General features: G+C 41.2%; 1 protein-coding gene across 2 annotated transcripts; it reads left to right on the forward strand.

Annotated features, from left to right (window-relative positions):
• Positions 1–5: 5 nt before the first annotated feature.
• gstcd (glutathione S-transferase, C-terminal domain containing) lies at positions 6–19,981 on the forward strand. 2 transcript variants are annotated; one of them, XM_037257956.1, is made up of 11 exons: positions 6–560; positions 856–1,290; positions 2,543–2,806; positions 4,880–4,973; positions 11,273–11,388; positions 11,519–11,563; positions 11,644–11,772; positions 15,783–15,916; positions 16,957–16,987; positions 17,912–17,981; positions 18,813–19,981. In XM_037257956.1, exons 1-11 carry the CDS (start codon positions 150–152, stop codon positions 18,965–18,967), a joined length of 1,884 nt encoding a protein of 627 aa, XP_037113851.1. In that variant the 5' UTR covers positions 6–149; the 3' UTR covers positions 18,968–19,981. The 2 variants fall into 2 exon arrangements, with proteins under 2 accessions (XP_037113851.1, XP_037113859.1); XM_037257964.1 differs by lacking the exon at positions 17,912–17,981 and having other exon boundaries at positions 18,813–18,968.
• Positions 19,982–20,043: the final 62 nt, after the last annotated feature.

Below are 20,043 nucleotides of genomic sequence, written 5' to 3' on the forward strand. Positions count from 1 at the left end.
GAAGACGTGAGCGCGCATACCCGGAAGTTTTTATTTACAACGTGGGTTTGTGGGATGGGAATTCGCATTTTGTACCACTAATACGTGAGTGAAGATGTTATTTAAACAGTGTCAAAAGTTGATATTTTAGTCATATTTTTGTTTTTATAATGAAAGACTTAGAGCAGAGACATGCCTCCCTTTTTCTAGAAGTTAGTTTACAAGATGAGGCGACCCGTCTCCCCCTGCACTCCTCCATCGTCCTATTCCTCCTGTCTTATTGTGAGTGCAAATCTTTCAAAGTCCACCTTGTCTCCAGCAAGATCGACAGTTCTCAGACCCTTCAGGGTCAGCTGCCAGAGTTCCTGGTCGTACAGGACGTGCAGCCGGAGGATCTGCCTATCCTGGTTCGAGGATGTCGGCTACCTGCCGTGCTGGACGAAACCGGAAGGCTGTGCAGAGCCGGACTGGCCGTGGTCTTGAGGCACATCATCAACAAGAGCGTTGAAGCTGCTCCCTCCAGGAATGATGTGCAGGAACTGCTGGGCTTCAAGAAGACTTGTCTCAAAGCCTGTGCTGAGGTACGTGGTACCTTAGACAGCATAATAATAATGTTGCTAGAAAGCATCCTCGTAGCACATTAAGCAATTAATATTTAAACACAAAAGCGACAAACGCATAAACATGTTAAGTCAGTTTATCTTCTGAAATGAGATGCCTACGTTCTTCTGACCATCTTATACTGCCCCCAAGTGGCCAATACTAGCACGCATGGTTCAGGAAGAAGTCAATCCCCAAATTTACTTGAGTGTAACAATTAATGTTACCAATTTACCATTGATTTTATATTTCTGTTTTTTGCGCACATTCTCTCAGGTGAGCAAGTGGACTCGACTGTGTGAAATCAGCATCCCATCAGCTGTTGAAGAGCACCTCCAAAATTCCAACAACCAGCAGCCGCAGCCAACCCCTCCTGCCATCCTTACCCTGGAGCAAAGACTAGCTGAGCCAGTCAAAGTCCACAACGATGACAAAATCCGCAGACAGAAGCTCAAGCAGCTGAGACGAAACGCAAATAAAGACTCAACTGAAGGGAACGTGGATTCCGACCCTGGTGATGTTGGGCTTGAACTCAAAACCGCTTTGGCTAAACTTTCCATAGCGGCAAGTCCAAGTCCGACCACTAGGGAGAGCTATGAGATCAGAAAAGTCAAGACCAACGACCTGCCTGTGCTGGAGCACGTCTTTGCGGAGGGGCTGTACTTCACTCTGACCGATGTGGTCCTGCTGCCCTGCATCCATCAGTACCTGGTGAGCTGCCTGCTAATCATTAAAGCCTGCCTGTGCCAATGCATAACTCAAAGCTTCTTTCAACTTAGTGCTGCTGAAGACCAAGACACAAAAAAACGTTTGATAGTGAACCAAAACACATTTAAAGCACATTTTAATAAGATGTAAAATTTTCCCCCACAAAATTTAAAACTAGTCCGCTAATGAATCTTCTCTGGCATTCTTGTATCAAAATACACTTGATGGATAAGACATTTCTACACACTGGTCATATTTTGGTTCAAATCACCCATGTTGTTATTTTTTAACTAATATTGGCAGTCTTAAACCTTTTTAGTAGGACTGCCAATTACTTGTACTTTTCTGCTTTTCGCAGCAGGGCTCTGTCTCGACCCCCTGCCAGTTTTTTTTTTTGTTATTTTGTTTTTGTTAAAGCAATGAGCAACAGACAGCAACATTTAATGCTGTGATTGGGGAGTCTCACCCTCCGTGTTGTATTAAACAAACAGTGGCAGATCTCGGAACTTGTAACAAAACTTAGTGTGGGGTCTGGGCCATTATTTTTAATTATCGTTTCGTGATGGCTGGAGGATGAGAAGACACCCACTGTGCGGTCAAGAGTCGCATGGCGGAGACTCAATTTGGGATTTTCGCCCTGCGGCGGAGGTAGTGAGACTTAATTAAACATGTCGTCTTTAGTGTTATAATCCGTATCAGGTTGTATTTGTTTTGATTTGGAAACCATTTTTCTCATTGGGCAGCGGTGAGCTCGTCTGTGACTTTAGTAATGAGGCCAAAGTTGTGTCGAATAAAAAAAAGAGTGTTTTATGGAAACTGAGGAGAATATTTAACTTAAAATGCGCACGCCGCCAGACAGCCGCGACATCTATTTCACCCTCCAGCCACCTCCAACTATTCTTCTTCCACATTGGGAATGAACTCATTCCCACAACGAGCCTCTTGCAAGTAAGTTGTGCTCCGTTGCTTTCCAGTTTCACACTCAGCCTGGCGTGTCTCCTCTCGACACTCGCCGACGCAAAGTAGACACAGCGGATTCTTTTCACGCCCCCCCCCCGCCCTTGTTTTACCGCCGAGCCGTGTTATCGCCGTGACACGGCTTCGGTGTTTCTTTCTGGGTCTTTACACCGTCGTCCCTGCTCGCTGTTCTGATGTGACCCCCGGCGAGGCTGTGACGTGAGCTGCAATCTGACATTTTATGAGTCACTTATTGAACCCGCTCACCCCCACCTCACCCGCTGCTCTCTTTTGACAGTCTTCCATCCGAAGCCATGCTGCCGGCACGCTGCGCCGCCTCCCCCACCTGCTGCGCTGGTACCGCCGCATTCAGGAGGTGCCCGGGGTACTTCGGGCCGGCGAAATCTGCGGGATCACTTTTGTAGCCCTGGAAAATCCGCCGCCCCTCCCAACTGGGCTACCGGTCGAAGGCGACCCGGCAAGTCAACTGGAGCGGGAAGAGGAGACGAGCACGCAGCTGCCTTTTGTTGGCGGCCCCCGGCCCACCCTAACCAAACTTAAAGTAAAACACTTTGTTCTGCAATTTGATTGAGCTAAGGCACACAGTTAACGCGGCATGCATGACATCACATATTTCATGACAGGCCAACAATCAAAAATGACAAAACGTTTTTACGATTCAATTTGTCTTTACTAAAGTGGGAAAATGAGCCCAAAGCTTTTCACCTACTTTGAAACTCTTAATGAGTTGACTTTCTTTGGCAAAGACAAATTCTAATGGCGTCTGCTCATTTACACATCTTGCATTAACACATTTCATTTTTACCAACGCAGAGGTTTTGCGTCTTAATTTCTGCTCTTTTGTACCTTCAAGGATGAATCTCTAATGTCGTGTTTTGGCTCCTGGCAAACCTACTTTTAATTGTACAATGTTTCCTCCCTCTGGCAGCGCTCCGCAAGAGCTTTCCGTCATCAAATTAACATTTCAAAAGGGCGTTTCTTATGGGCTGGTTTTACGGCCGTGAGATTATTATTATTCTTTTTTTTATTGGGCCAGCTAATAAAAATTACCTTTCATTATAGAATAATACAATCCACACATGCACTTGCAATTGTGCGCACTGTGCAAATTGCCGGCCATCTTTTTACATGCTGCAAAAACAGGCCGTTCCAGAAGAACACATAAAAGTTGGACGCTGGAACGAATAGAAGAGCCCGCTTTATGGAAACGTGGTGACTTGAGTGTGTAACATGATCATAAGTGGCGTGACAAGGGGGACAGAGTTGGGTGCTCGAGGTTGTTTTTTTTTTTTTACATGACAGTGGATTAAATTTAATTGGACATTGGACATGAAAGATTGAAATCACACATTGACGCTGCGAGGTATGCGCGCTTCCATACAGGCACAATGGCCGCCATTCTAAACTCTGGACGGGAGGGATTACCGCAATGGCTCCGTGCCGCAACTGTCTTGTCTGCAGCTGTTGTGCTGTCATAACTGTGTGTGTGTGTGTGTGTTTGTGTCAAGGTTATTTAAGTTCATAAAAAATTTAAGAAATAACCCCCTCCAAAAAAATGTAAATTTCCCTTTAAATGTTATTGTCATTGCCCAAATAAAATAAAAACAAACATGCTTTTAGAAAAAGAGAAACCAACTAAAATGGCAAGTTATGTTTCTAAACCTGACTTTAACTAGAATTATTGCAAAATCTTATGTTAATTAAATAGATGAGTATTTGGGGTTTATTTGAAATGTTGTTATTCATTTTGTTATTGTTATACATCCGTACAAAAAAATTAAAATGGTGGTTTACTTTATGACACAATATTTAGCGACCAGATTTTACAATACTCGTGCTGTAACACGCAAACCATTACTAATTATTAAAAAAACGTATACAAGAGCTCCAAAAAACTCAAAAACAAAGCTTTTCACCCAAAACTCTTAAATAAAAGTAACACATCTACACTAAAAAAAAAAATAATTAAAACAGAATTTAAAAATCAAAAGTTAAAATGAAATAAGAAGCAACTATGTTGAAGAATCCCAAATAATATTAACTGTGGTGTTTGTGTGTGAGTGTGAAGGAGTCTGCATACGAGCGTACATCTTGTGCGACAGTTTGTGTGTGTGTAACACGCCGACAACAAATCCTTGGCGGCATCTTCCGGTTTCACCATCCGCAGCCCTCAATGCCTAATAACCTCTTTCTCACCTCACTTAACACATTCCGATGATTGGTGCCAAATGCACTCAACAGGCAGCCGTCCAAATGAAAACAAAACCGTGAGCCAACATCTCCAAATGTAGCCCCTCGGGAGAAAAATTCTGTTTTATATTACTCCCTCCATGATTGAAGTTATTTTTAATTCACTGACTTTAATCATGTCAATGTTTTCCCAAATAAATCAAATTCTGTCAAGTTGTTGTTCCCTAAAGAATTTCATAAAAGCCGTCCCTTGCGAAATCCACTTTTTGTTTTGCTGCTTGGCTGTGTTGCACTTTTTGCTCAGATATATTTAATATAACTGCCTGAGAGAAAAAATGCTTCGGATTTGTCCCTGGAGTGTATCTCGTGCCTCAAGGTTGTCAATATTTTCCACGGTAACGAGTATTTATTTGTGTCGTCGTAGGAAAATGGCATCGAGGCGACCTTTGCTCATCATCCTTGCCCGGATTGGGCACTCCCATGGGACAGTTTACCCGATGCCATCAACCCCACGGAAGGTACTCCAGATTCTAAACGCTTGACTCTAGCACCTCTTTACTGATTTATTTGCAAACATTTACACACTTTAATAAGTTTGAAGATTACAATAGAATACAATCAATATCAACATTCAAATGAATGTACCGTATTTTCCGCACTATAAGGCGCACCTAAAAACCTCAAATTTTCTCAAAAGCCGACAGTGCGCCTTATAATCCGGTGCGCCTTATACATGGACCAATATGGATTCGTGGATGAGGACTAATTTATTAAAGTAAGCTTTTCGTCTTTATTTTGTGTGTTGTGTGATATTAACGTTTGAGCAACGTTGAGTTATTGATATATTATTATTGTTTTCACTATTTCAGGTGTTACTATATTGTGATTGCATTAACGTTTGAGCAACGTTGAGTTATTTATTCTACGCGCCTTATAATCCGGAGCGCTTTATGTATGGACAATGTTTTAAAATGGGCCATTCATTGAAGGTGCGCCTTATAGTGCGGAACATACGGTAGGTCAAAGACGATTTGCAAATAATTGTAGGCAACTTTGTTTTTATTTATATTTGTAGTTACAAATAAAGCCACCCCTCTTAAAGGCACACACGCAACACTTTGTGACTTTGGGCTTGTCACAACTCCACTTTACAAAAGCAATTTATTTCTTGCTTTTCTGCTTGATCATCTCGTTTTACAATGGAGTGCAATTTGTCTTTCGTTAAAAGAAAAACAATTGTGGTGTTTTGGAGAATGGAACAAATTATTGCCTTTTCAATTCATTCCAATGGTGAGAATTAATTTGGAACGTAGTCACGGAACAAATGAACCTCCACATTCGCCAGTTTTTTTTTTTTTCTTCTTCAGCCACTCGTTGCCGATTAATCTCGCTCGATAACTGCAACCCTGTTAACATCTCCCTGTGCAGCATTACAGTGTTTAGCACCATGTAATTAACCCAGAGACAAAAGGCAGCCAGTTTGCCCTGAACCCTCCGTGTGTTTTTTTTCTGATCCTATGCTGTACGTAAACGGCCTCACACGCGCCCACACGTTCAGCACAGTCACAGCCTCATTTTCTCGATGACACCCGAGTAAGAAATCTTACACAAGCAGGTCCTTGAACGAGCTTCGTTCATTTCTTTCTTTCATGAGAGCAATAAAATGCATGTCTCTTGTCCGTGGTGCCAGATTACAAGCAATAACTTTGGAGGAGAAAGTGCTGACTTACCGCTTTAATTTGAGCGTCTACATCGATAATCAATGTGGTTTATAGTCGGGACCCCCAAAGGGTGACAAAGCCTCGTGCTCACGTCCCGTGATACCTTGAAGCTGAACCTGTTTGTTGGAAATCAGTTTTTCGAATAGCCAGTCGAAATTTTGCAAAAATAACACCGGCGGAAGTATCTGTTGATGTTGTCTTCGTCGAAGCGTCAGAGCGTGCGGCGCTAAAGCGGGCAAGAAGGATGGAGGGACAGCCGTAGATGAGATGAGGCTCCGATTGTCTGACAAGAGACAACCATTATCAAGATAAACAAGGCCGGCGGTGAGGGCAGGGCAACACAACAAGGCTGATGAAGAGACCACATAGTTGTCATAGTTGAGACATGCCGCTATTGCGTCCTCCGGGCTTGTTTTGTTGGACGACATTGAATTCCCGTGTCTTCCTTCTATGAGCGTGACTTGAACAGGCAGAGCTGTGGCTTTTTTGGAGATGGAGATTGTAACGGCTTGTACAACAACACGGTTCAACCCAAGTGCAACCGGCAGAAATTTACAGCCGCCGTGTGTGAACGTAGAGAGCTGCCAAACAAAGGCATTTCTGAAGGTAACATTCAGACTAAAACAAAAAGGGTTCTAGGATTGACCCCTGAGGGATCCCACGATCAGATTCAGAACTTACAAAGTAACTCTCCAAGTAGGACTTAAACCATTTTAAGATGCTTCTATTGTATCCCAGCCAAGTTTCCAACAGTACTAAAATCATTTGATGGTTGAAATGTATCTATCTCATTTAGTTTCCAGACAATCTCTTTTGGACTGTCTTGGAAATATGAAGATGGATTGTTGGCCGTTCATCAATAGCTCCGTCTCAAAGTTAGAGGCATGATTTCCCCCTAGGCATGTCACCACTTAAACCGGCGCTCAGATAATTACTGCATTTCATTCAAGTTGAGTTTTATGAATTTCCCTCAGATTATCATTGACTTGATGTTGTGATACCCGCAGGGTACGGTACAAATTACTGTCATCGGCGCTTCAAACCAGTACTTTGTCACTAGGTATTAAAATATCTTCCCCACTTGGTCAGACTTGTTTCTCACTAAGGAACATGAGATAAGAATTTTCTTTTTGTTTCTTTTTTTTTAAGTGAAAGGCATTTGTCGACATAGTTCTTATTACATTTTTTTTACCCTCAAGAAAATGTTAATTGGCCACCGGTGCTTTTCAAGGATACTGACTCTCTTGAACTTTGTGTTTTAGAATTGCCGAACTTTAGTCTGCGAAGGTCTGCCCACGAAAAATATTTTTGATCTTGAAAACAATTTTCATAACAGCCTTTTTTTTTTTTTTGTGGTATTCCGCAAAAACAGACATCCTAGCTCAGTGTCAGAGCTAGAGAGTAAAAAGGTTAGGGACATCATAAATTTGAATCTAATTGCTCATCTAATCATCCATTTGACACGCATAATGATTGTAGCTAATTAGTAAGCCCTTGATTAATGCCTCCATTTCAAGCCAAGTGCATATCATCCATGCAGTGCCAAGGCAATTATACCGAAGCCATATTGAGTTTGTCATTGTAAGTCGCACTGAAGTGATCCAAAGGTTGGTTTGTGGAAACCAGGGAGTTTTTGGATTGGAATGTTGCAAACGACAAGTTTCATGGAGCCATCGAGACTTACCGCTGCTGGTGCCAACGATGTGTTCACGTAACAACTGATTGGATCTTTTTTGTCCTAGTTTAGTCCTTGAGAGTCCAAACATGGAATGGCTGTTCAAAACTGAGACTTCTCAATGCAATATTTTTTAGGGCAAATTCCCACCTGACCTTTTCATTCAGCTCGCCACTGAGTGGTTTGCTTATTCTTGTACTTCGGTTCTTTGACTCACGTGGAGGTTGTTGCTAACTGTTGTTTTTCAGGGTCTGTCTTTAAAGCTTTCAAAATGTGATTCAAAACGCAAAACCAGTGGCCAAGACTGGGCCGCTCGTAAAATTTTGTGATTTTATTGGGGGGCTTTTAGCGTGATCCACGTAATAGAACACACCTGGAAAACAGAACACGCCGTTGACGGGCCGACATTTTGAAGTTGCGTATCTATTCCAGATGCGAGTACCTGGATGTAATAAAAACAAAATCTTGGTCTTGCATATTGAGGTGAGATCTAAATGCGTACAGCAAAAAAAATATATATATCACCATGCATTTTAATGTACTTTACACAGGGCCTATTTATCATCCTCTTTCACCAGATAATGCTGAATGAGCAGATTTTTTTTTCAATATTTGAATTATTCATCATTCTGCAGCTCGCTTCAGGATTCCCAATTGCTTGAGACTTTCTAAGGCTCTACTGAGAAACATTTTGAGCCTTAGGGCCACTTGACACTAATACTGCGGCATGTTAACAGCTAACCGTGCTATTCCTCTCCGGTTCCCTTCGGACTTGGTAAGTCGAGACATTTTTTTACGAGACTCTCTGGCCATTTGTTTCTTTAAGCCGGAGAAGCAAATGTGCTCTCCAGCGTAAACACAATCCAGTGACACGTTCAGCTTCAGTGACAAGATGGATCGATTCAGCTGCCCAAAATCACTTGGACGTATTGTTTTATGTGAAACACGGCGGAAACGGTGTGTTAGCCGTAGCGACGACGGTTTAAATCGTGGAAGGGCGTCGGACAGGCGTTCTCTGTGTTTGCCTGTCTGCTAATTTGACAAGAAAAATAACCCCAAGGGAACAAACGAAGGCTTAAGCTCTCGACAAATCATTTGTAGACGTTCTGGTATGTGACAATACGTGTTTGCTTCGGGCCAGGACGCCTTGAAAGTTTCATGGTCATGATTGTCCCGAACCACGCCGGGAATTGATTTGAGATGAAGCTGGATGGAAATTGAATATGGCAATTTGGTATATTTGTCATTTCTTTTCTATTTATTAAGTTACAGAAAAGTCATTTTCGAAGTGATGGATTGATTCAAATTTGTTTATTTGTCAGTGTGTAACATTATTCATCTATTATAATCGAGATGAATGATTTGACCATTTTATCAATTTCGCCACTTTGATGCTATATTCAATCTTTTTATTTTTACATAACAATCCTGAGACTCATTTCAGATTTAAGACTTCATAGAGGCAGCATATCGTTTACCAATTTGATGTTGTCAATTATTGTGTAGATCCACATGAGCAAATAAATATCTGGGCCGCTAATTTTAACAATAATGACGATAACATTTATAAATTAGTACCACAATTCGGATTTCACTTTGACTTTTCAACAAAGGTAAAACTGGAAGGCAGTTCCGGCTGCAATTGAATTAATTTGGCAGAGCAAAACAGACATGACACAGTTTTGGAGGCCGAGCTACGTGGAAAGGCGGGTTACACGCCGCAACCTGCACGAAGCAACCTCTCGCCCGCAGCTCCGTCTGGTCATGTTTTGACAGACATTCCTTAGCCGCTGAAGGATGCAAGCCGACGAGTTTTTTTTTTCCCCCTACTCACATCAACTTCATTAGCGTGGCGTTCTTTTTTTTTTTTTTTTTTTGCTGTCATCGTGGCATTTCGCGAGAACACAAAAAAATGTCAGCGACAGCTTTACTTTCTGCTGCTTCCAACAATTGAAGCTTTCTCGAATAAGTGACGTCTACTCCTTTTAAACTAACCAACTAGATTCTTTTTTTGATTCAAGTGCTCTGTGCTGCAGTTTTTCACTTGATTTTTACTCGGATTTTCATTTTTTTATATTCACCATCGCTTTTTCTTTTCTGTCCGCAGGCAAATTATTTCGAGCGCTACACTCCAAATAGATTTCCCTGACTGATAGGGTTACCTCTTCTAGACAGCCTCGTCAAACACGTCGTCGTTTTATGTGACAAACATATTTCTTGGTACTTGTAAGGAGCATATTTCAAAACGTGTAATATGAACCAAAAACTGTTGCACGTTAAGAGGTGGGGGGGGGGGGCTCTCTTAGAGGCTAATAACCTTCTCTTGTATTTCCTCATTATTTTTACTTTCTCCCCAAATGATCATCAAACTAAACCAGTGGCGTCTAAATTGCTGCAAATGCAACTGGAGCGTGGCCTAATCTTCAATCTTCACGCAACCCTTCTTGTCTTAACGCCAGCATTTCCCGTGGGAGACGGAGCTGTCGGATCCCGCAGGGCTCGCGCTGCGGAGGCGCTTCGCCGCTACGCTGTTTACATTCTAATCTGGTGATGGAACGCTCCGATAAATCCCCGGCCAGTCCTGCAGAATCAAAGGCTAATGGAGGCACTCAGGGTTTAGTGCCAGCTGCTGTAGCCAGGGCTAATGGACCCTTCCTCCGCCCCTCCCTCCTCTTAACAATCCATGCAATGGGTGGGATGCGTCAGGGAAGCTTCTCGGAAATCTACCGCTGCTTTGTCATCAACCGTCGGTTCTTTTCGGAGGAAAATGGTTTCCCTACTAAAACACCTGGGTCACATCACAATGACGTCATTCCATACAGAGAAACATTTGAAAATCTTCCAACTGCTATAATGATGATAATCTGTACTGCTGCCGGTGGTAAATAGCCTAATCTGACATCAGACTGCATAAAATATCACATTGCAACGTGTGTTTTTTAGCTGTGTAACTCGTCTAATGGGCCGTTTTTCTCCCTCTAAACTGGCTACAGGGGTTCAGAAAGCTGTTTTATATTTGTGACGGTTCATCCTTTTGTATGTTATTGTTGTTCTACAAATCGCTAATGAAAGTGCTGTACTCGTTTTTGTTTTGTAGCGAGTTTCTTTTTTAACAGCGTCTCATATACGACCTACATGCACACAGTACTTTGTTCTTGCTTTGATGCGTTTGTCACAATATGGCAAATGAAACTGGAACTGAAAATAAAAGCAGAAATGAATGAATAAAACTGTTCGGGACTATAGCACATCAGAATATAGTATATTTCACTTTTTACATACTTCCATGCTGCTTTTTCTTTTTGCACCAGACTCCAAAAAAACGATCAATTTCTATCAAATGAAAGAAACCATGGCTACTTATTGTTTTTATTTATTCCGTGTAGCATCAAGCCCTTGGCCTTTGTGTGCTCTCTTGCAGGGAAAATGTCAAAAATCCGCACAGTTAGAAAGAGGCAACAGTTGAATAATTTAGTTGCCATGGTGACGCAGCTAGCCAAACCAGGAGACACTGTGGTGGATTTCTGCAGTGGAACGGTGATTTTTATTTTTTATTTCATTCTGTCAATCCTGCTGTATCTGCATCAACAGCAAAAACTCACTTTGTTTTTTTCGTGATTATTTTTTGTTACTTTCCATAACAACTTTTCCTTCTTTATGCTGCCAGGGCCACATGGGCATTGTTCTGGCTCACGCCCTCCCACTGTGTCAGGTAACATTACACGACTGTGCTTTATGGATCGCTCACAGTGAGCAGCCGACAAATATTGACCAACACATTGACGTTTCCAGGTCATCCTCATAGAAAACAAGGAAGAGTCTCTGATCAGGGCGCACGGTCGCAGCCTAGAGCTCGGTCTAGAAAACATCGGCTTCATTCAGGCCAACTTAGACTATTTCACCGGACCCTTTCAAATAGGGGTGAGTATACTTTTATTTTATTATTATTCTTTAGAGAGAAACTCGCAATTAATTTATTTTTGTCTTTTATGTCATTTTTGTCTGAAATTGTATCGATTTACCGAATTATATTAAGCTAAATTGATTTGCATTAATGGGTAGGGTGAAGTTATTGAATGAAGAAGCACATTTATTCAGCAATTCAATAATAAGACATGTAAAATTAGCACATTTTTTTATGATTCAAATCCATTGTATTTTCCCCATTACATAACGACGGAATGTGTGGTGACAACATTTTAGGTTGTATTAAATGTTATTGAGGTTCGTTAGCTTGTCAGTTTGTCATGTTATGCTGCGTAGCTAGGTTGTTAGCAAACAATATTCCTCACAAACTACCCACTACTCGTTACTTAGCTAAATTACTTTAGCTGATTTACTAGTCAGTCGGTTGCTGTTTGACTGCTAGCTAGCTAGGTTGCCAACAAACAGATACACATGCTTCTATAAAAGCTAGTCATTCACTTACTGTACCTAGCAATACTATTTCTTTTCCAACTGAACATTATTGGGGCAAAATAGGAATAACACAAAAAAACCACATTTGTCAACATTACAGAATATGTCCTTTTTTCTTTTTCTCAATGAATAATACATGAAACCTGATGACACAGTGTAGCCAAATGTAGGAGGTGAGTATCCTTGAAGCCGTACAATTTGGTGCTGGTCCAAATAAGGATTGCTCGTCCTTGGCGGCGGTCCCTTCTTGACTGAGTGTCATTATAATTATGCAAATCATCTAAGTGTCAATGCCTGAGACGAATTGCCGCACATGGCTTTGCCGAAGATGTGTTTTTCCTCTATTATGCGTGAAAACGCCAGGCAGTGATCATTCTTGTCGGAACGCACTCAGAGAGCTTTTCATTTCCTGAAGTGGCGTTTTAATCGCTCGCCTTTTAGAGCTCGCCTCTTCTGTCAAGCGCGGCGTTCCACTGTTATTAAAGAGACGAGAGGCGGCTTGGCCCGAGAAATAAATGCTGAAGGAGTGTTGGGTGTAAAGTATCGTAGAACGCTTGTTGAGTTGAGAAAAACGTGTCCCTTTGGAAATACAAACAACCAAGGCTAAACCGTCATTGTGTGACCTTTGCTATAATGCTAACGGGAAATACAAGTCACTTTTTTTTTTTTTTTGTATATTATCTTCTATACAGCCCCACTAGTCTAAACAGTTTGATTAATTTGTGGCATAAGCAAAATCCATCTGTTTTTATCCATCTCAGCGGGTGGCCATTTTGCTAATTGCTGTCCACTGAAGATGACATCACAGTTTCTGCCTAAGGCAGTGACCAATCACGTGTCATGTAACTTTGTTTGATACTTTCAGGGTATTCAGCATCATAGTTTGGGGTGTACAGTACAGAAAGAAAGTACATCTGATATTTACAATTATTTAATACACAAAAAAGTAAAGATTTGAGAAGAGGCCAAAAACCTTTTTTTCCACAGCAATGTAATTACTAAACTACCGTATTTTCCCGAACTATAAGGCGCAACGGGTTATAAGGCACACCTTCAATGAATGGCCCATTTTAAAACTTTGTCCATGTATAAGATATATACATTTGCCCCGCGGGCCGGACTTTGGACACGCCTGCTGTAGTGGCTCAATATTGGTCCATATATAAGGCGCACCTGATTATAAGGCGCACTGTCGACTTTTGAGAAAATTGGAGGTTTTTAGGTGCGCTTTATAGTGCGGAAAATACGGTAATAACATTTGCAATTCTAATATGTGATTGAGAGTGGGTTTTTTTCTTTTTATTCTCAAATACCACACCACACACCACAACTCACCCAAAGCCAGCTGGAACTGCCTCGAGCTCACCCGACAGCGAACGTTAGAGAAAATGGATGGACTGTTGTAGTGTTAGTGAAGCAAAGTGTTTTGTACATGTGGTTGGCGTAAATATGGCTGCCAGGCATATCAGCTTTTATGCAGGCAACCCGGCCACCGTCTGTCTTGCATCTGCGTTCATTCACATTTTCCTCGGCGACATCGCTGCCAAGACCTCGGCCTCTGCAAGTGCGCGATTAGTCGACGAAAAGATCTGCGGCCAGGTGCATAAATTCAAACCATGTTTGGGCACACGGAACTGTTTTGATGACCGAAAAAGATGTCTTAGAATATTTGTTTGCTTTTTGTGTGCTTTGACTTCAATCTGGTGGAGATAGAAAATAAGGCGGGAAGGTCGAGCAGAAACAAACAGGCAGAGTTAATCCTTCTTGCGTCTTGGTCGAATTGCATCTTGTCCGACTTGTGCAGCGTTGGACTTTTTTTGAGGTCATTTGAAAATGTATTAAACTTTTTAAATCCCTCCCCATCGGTCACAGATGGATGTTTTGTATCCGCACACAATCCTTGTTATGGGCCATCTTGTTTCGACCATCTGCTGTTTGTGGTCATTGGTCAGGACGGAGCCCTTCAAGTGTCATAACTCGGCTCGCAACATTCACCGTGTCCCTGCTATAATATGAAATAACGCGGCTTTTATTCAACACTTGTTCTACTTAGTGGGCAGTAAAGTGCACGGATTATTCCTCTCCAAGCGCGTGGGTGTTTTTTTTTTTTTTGGAGTGCCTCGTAAGAATATTTGTGCCTCCACACATTTGCAGTCATAGCCTGCTGGTTTGCCTGAGCGTCTTCCTACTTGAATGAACTGATCATCACATGACAATGCTTTGGTATAATGATTTATTAATTATTATTATTATTATCATTATTATTCAAAGTCAAAGACTGCTTTATTGTCAATTTCTTCACACGTCAAGACATACAAAGGGATCGAAATTTCGTTTCCTACTATCCCACGGTGACAAGACATATTACACATTCAAGTAAACAATACAAAAAGCAAAAATAAGAAGGCACATACAATGAATAAATAAGAAGGCACATTATTATTATTATCATTATTAGTACTATTATTATCAATCTCATTATTATTATTATTATTATAATACAGTCTCTTGTTATTGTATTTGGTACTCCTGTCAAGGGCCATTTTTTTTTTTTTTTACTATGCTCGATTGTGATTGCGCTCATTGTTCTCTCACTGGCTCAAAAGTTGCGCTCCTCCACGTCGCTGTCAAGACAACTTCCAGTTGTTTTCAGACTCCCGGACGCCGACTGACACATTCTTGGAAGCTTCTTTTCGTGGCTGTGCGAGTGGGATGTGGCTAATTTCAGTGCAGGAAGCAAGGAAGCGATTGATAATCACAGGTCTTCTGTTAGTGAATGCACAAAAAGAACCACCTGGAGTACAAACAAGGTTTTTTCAAATTGCTTGTGGTTTCCAAAACTATTTATAGAATTTTCTGGGAGGTACTGTTTTGTAACTAGGGGCAAAAACACAGGTAGAACAGCTTTACTGTATCAGACTAGAATTAATATTTTACTCTATATTATTAATCTATATTCTAGAATCTATATGAATCTATATTATATCTGTTATAGTTATATCTATTGAATCTATTCAGTATCATAAGACACATTTTTGACCTTTTTTGCTCAATCATTTCATAAGCCCAGCGAAAAAAAAATAGCCTCATTAAAGCTCAGATGTCTGATGAAAAGAAAGCAATATTGCGATCGTGACCCTGAATATTTATTCAACTTTTTTCTCCTTCATAATTTAATTTATCTTTTATTTTCCATGCCTTATTCAAGAGGACTTCCTGCAAGAAGCACCTGTTTTTTCTTTCCGTAGTAAATGTTATGTACTGTAAAAAAGGTGTGTACTGTATTTTCTAAATATGTGACATTTATTTTCGACAAAAAAGATAAAGGAGCCCTTCTCCGAGCCCACAACAACTTCACCACGTATGTGCTTATCAGAAGTCCACTTTTTAATCTTCTCATATTTCCATTTACCACCATGCCAGCCAGGTTAGCAGCACTCTCGCGCTCGTGCCTCATAGCCAGCGTTCAAGGACGATTCTTTAATTGGATTGTTTTGCGATGTTTGCGGCAGGTCGCCCTCCACGCGTGCGGCGTGGCGACAGACATGGTGATGGAGCACTGCATCCAGGCGGGCGCCGCCTTTGTCATCAGCCCCTGTTGCTATGGATTCATCCAGAACGCTGTTAAGTTCACCTTCCCAAGGAGGTTTGTGTCTACCGCCAGCTCCCCTGTGGAACTTCCATTTACGCTAAGCCTGGTCTTCAAACAGTCAGGGTTACAAAAAAAACAAAAAAACCCTCTTGTTGTGTATTTGGGCTTTGTCACAACAAAAGATTTTTGTGACTCACAAATAATGCTAACGGCTAGCAAACTCTTTGTTAGCATGGCCTAAAACAGGCGTGTCAAACTCATTTTTTTCGCGGGCCGCATTGTAGTTATAGCTTCTTTCGGAGGGCCATTATGACTGTCAACCCAAATAAATGTATGAGCACCTCATATTACATACAGTAAAAGCTACAAAACAAACGGACAAATAACTCGTTTTCAAATCAGACGAGTAAAAACTGGTCAAATATTTTTTTAAAAAAAACAATTATTAAAAGTGAAGACAATTTGCAATTCTAGTAATGACACGCAAATTTGATGCACAATTTGTCTTCGCGGGCCACATAAAATGATGTGGCGGGCCGTATCTGGCCCCCGGGCCTTGGGTTTGACACCTGTGGCCTAAGAAGTCAAAACTGCAAGAACGATCATGTGATCTGGAAGCCTAATTCCGAAAAGGGCTGTCAAAACTACAGCCCTCGGGCCATTTGAATGCCCCGCCCCTCCTTTTTTAGCGGCCTGCGGCATAAATTGAATATATGTATATTTATGTATATTAAAGTGGAACCTCAAAAAAAAAAGCATCCTCTCTACCTTTAACCTCCATACATGAAAAGTTGACAAAAATTGAAAGACTGATTAAAACACATTGCCACATCTGACTGACACAATCTTAGTTTCTTACATTTTTTTTTGATACTGTTTTCTTACCCTCGGGTCACCTTCCGGCATCTCTTCTCCGTATTCTGCAGGTGTACACATTCCAGACACACACGTTTCTTTTACGGCCTGTGAAAAGGTCCTTATACATCGTATTAATTAAAAGGCTTAAACAGTATTTGCTTTTAATTTTCAACCAATGATCAAATGTAAAATTTTTGGCTGTACTAACCCATTCAACTTCCTCTTGTTTTTAACAGCAAAAGGTTCCAGGAGACGCTGATTTACAAGGTAGGTGCTAAGATGGAGTGATTTTTTTTTTTCCCCCACCTCCGCTTTTTCATTTGTCACTCCCTTTTACCGGAGTAGAATATTAACTACACCTTGCCCAGCTTCTTTTTGGGGCTCTATAATGTTACACTTCTGCCTAAATAAATGAAGCTCCAGTACCGGTGAGGCTCGCTCTCTCTTGGTGCTGAGCGAGAACCCTTCCACTTGGTGATGAATAGCCCCTGTCTGCGCCTCCGGGCGCTAATCTGCGGAAAAGACGTCGCCGCAGGTGCTCGCCGTGGCAACCTCCTGTCGCAACACGGGACCGCCTTTGACTAGCTAGCCCTGCACGGAGAGACATATTTCTGCCGCTGGAACTTGTTGAGGTGAAACGTTAATGAGCAGCCGAGAGCGGCAGTAATGAGAAATGACATCTTCTTTTGAGGATGCATTTGAAGGTTGTTGAAGTTACCGTGCCAACCGATGTCCCAATCTACGTCGTGCCTACAAGTAAAAATGAATATCGCAGCATGTATGCAAGTACACGGAAACTTTGATTGTTTGGATTTCAAAATATATATTTTTTTCCATATGTGAGATAATCGAAGTCGAAATAGGATGTTCAAGGTCAACTTCTGGTTGGGAGCTAAGTTGGCTAGGTAGGGATGTTAGCTAGATGTTAGATACATTCACCGGTCACTAAAGTTATTTAAGTGGGTCGCCTCTGTGAACCCAAACTAAAATATTCTCCAAAATCAAGTTGAAAATCCTCCCATAAGAGTGGAAGTTGTTAAAGTGGCCAAGTGGGACCAAATCGATTTTCTTTCCAACCTTGACTTCCTGCAGGTGTACTGGCCCTGCTGTTTGGACCATATCCTCCATTTGGCTCTCATAGCGAATACAAATAAATGTGACGGACAACTTCTTTTCCCCCCCCCCCCCTAGGAACACATGATGCTGTGCCGCTTCGCCGACCAAACTGCTCCCCAGCTTCCTCCTGAAAGGAGACTCATAGGTATCGCCCCGCGACATGTTTATAGCGCACGACTTCTTGCACAGTTCCGCTCCCATGGGGTTACACAAAAGGACACATTCTGTGACCTCCCTTTACGGGTCGATACCGACGCCGCAAAGCAGCTGCGGCAAACAGCTGCCACTTGAGTGCTGTCAGATTTGTCCCAGTGTCACTGTACAACATTTTTTCACGTAGAGGCCAGCAGGATTGTTTTACACGTCCTGACGTCTACTGTTTCTGCTATGATTGACTGAAGCTAATCGCTAAAGTCCATGGATGATATTCGGAACTCTTGTCTTTTTAGTCCACAACACATAACTCTTTTTTTTTTTTTTGGCAGATATTCTCTTCTTACTGACTACAAAACACACAAATAGTGAGCGTTTCATTGTTTGTAATTGTTGACAGCACCTTTTGTACATCTCACATAGTCAAGAAAAGAAAATGCAAACTGACAAATGAAAATACATTGTTTTTGTTTTGTCAAACTGGCTGACATAAAAAAGTAATAATGGTATTAAATAAAGATTCATTTGAATGCAAAACTATTAAGCAGTCTATTACGCTATTCCATGCTATGTTTCATTTGGCTTTATACTGTCAAAATTTGTTTGTCACCTATCAGCAATTTAAAAAAAACCAAGATGAATCAATCCATTTAAACGATTTGCTGTGATTTCGATTTCAGTTGGCGTTTTGATTTTAAACAACCATCTTAAATCTACCAAATTGATGTTTACATTTGTGTAGAATCATCAGATAAAGACATTCCCGTCTGTTAGCCATCATTTAAAAACAAATTAAAATGCACTCGTTTGTATTTTATGGCAGGAAAGCAATGCATGGGTCTAGTAGACTTGGACCGCTCGTGGGGTGCAGAATCACATGGCTACCGAGTGCAGGTGATGACCATGGAGCCCGAGACGTGCTCACCCAAGAACAACATGCTGGTAGGAAGACTCAGGATGGAAGATGGCCCTCACTAACTGTCTGAGATTGTCAAATGAAGACTTGATTCGGTTTTTTTTTGTTTTGTTTTTAATTCGACACTTTTAGACCAATAAAGATGGAGCCATGTTCTTAATTTTGCATTTTTGTTGAAACATTTACTGGGCAGAGCTCAGAAACCAAAGTTTATTGGAAATCAGTTTTTGACCTTCTTTGCAAGGCACCAATTATGCTACCCACCGACACAGCTTAGTAATGATCAATTTTTGCCGAACCGTGCCCACTAACCAACATCTTATATGAAGTAAGCAGATGCTAGACTCCAAGCTTACATAAGCCGTAACTTCCATTATTTATAAGAGAAAAATTCTTTTGTAATTCAAATGCAAAAATTATTTTAATCACATAGTGTATTTTGAGCCTCGTCTGTATAAATTAGGTTAATTGGGATGCAATTCTTTTGTTGATCTTCCTTTGTCTGCCGAAGCCCAAAATGTAAAAAGACCCCAAAACATTTCTACTCCCCCCCCGGAGGCTTCATTATAAAAGAAGCATTCACCCAAATACCAACAATATTTCCTCTCTATTCCCTGGGAGAGTCGAAATCAAGTGCTGATCCAAAATATCCAGTATGTGATGCCAGGGGACGCATGGCACTGATTTGGAGTTTCACAAATATTCATTGTAATGAGGTTTGCACCAGAAATGTCAATCAACCCATTCTGGGCCTGCAAATTGATGAATTGCCTTGGTTGGTTGAATAAATCAAAATGCACACTGAGATGTCTCATTATATGCAAATGGGATTTCTGGATTTATGGTCACACATGTCATATGTTTCAAATGACTGGAGTGAGTGTCAGCCAGGAGAACCTTTCAGCTTTTTATTACATTCACTGTTTATTTCACCTCTTTAATAGTGGCCAATGCATGGATCTCCTTATGATAGCAATTTTGTTCTTATTTCCTGAAAATAGTGAAATATACCAGTTTGAAAATCACTGGTCTGTAGCTAAGTCACACTACCCAATTAAAATGATATTTTTGTGCTGGAATGACTTAATTGCCAGTCATATCAATAGGAAAAGTTTATTTGAGGTAAGAACAAGTTAGC

The sequence above is a fragment of the Syngnathus acus genome, chromosome 1 (genome assembly GCF_901709675.1).
Source record: "Syngnathus acus chromosome 1, fSynAcu1.2, whole genome shotgun sequence".
In the NCBI taxonomy this organism is placed as follows: Eukaryota; Metazoa; Chordata; class Actinopteri; order Syngnathiformes; family Syngnathidae; genus Syngnathus; species Syngnathus acus.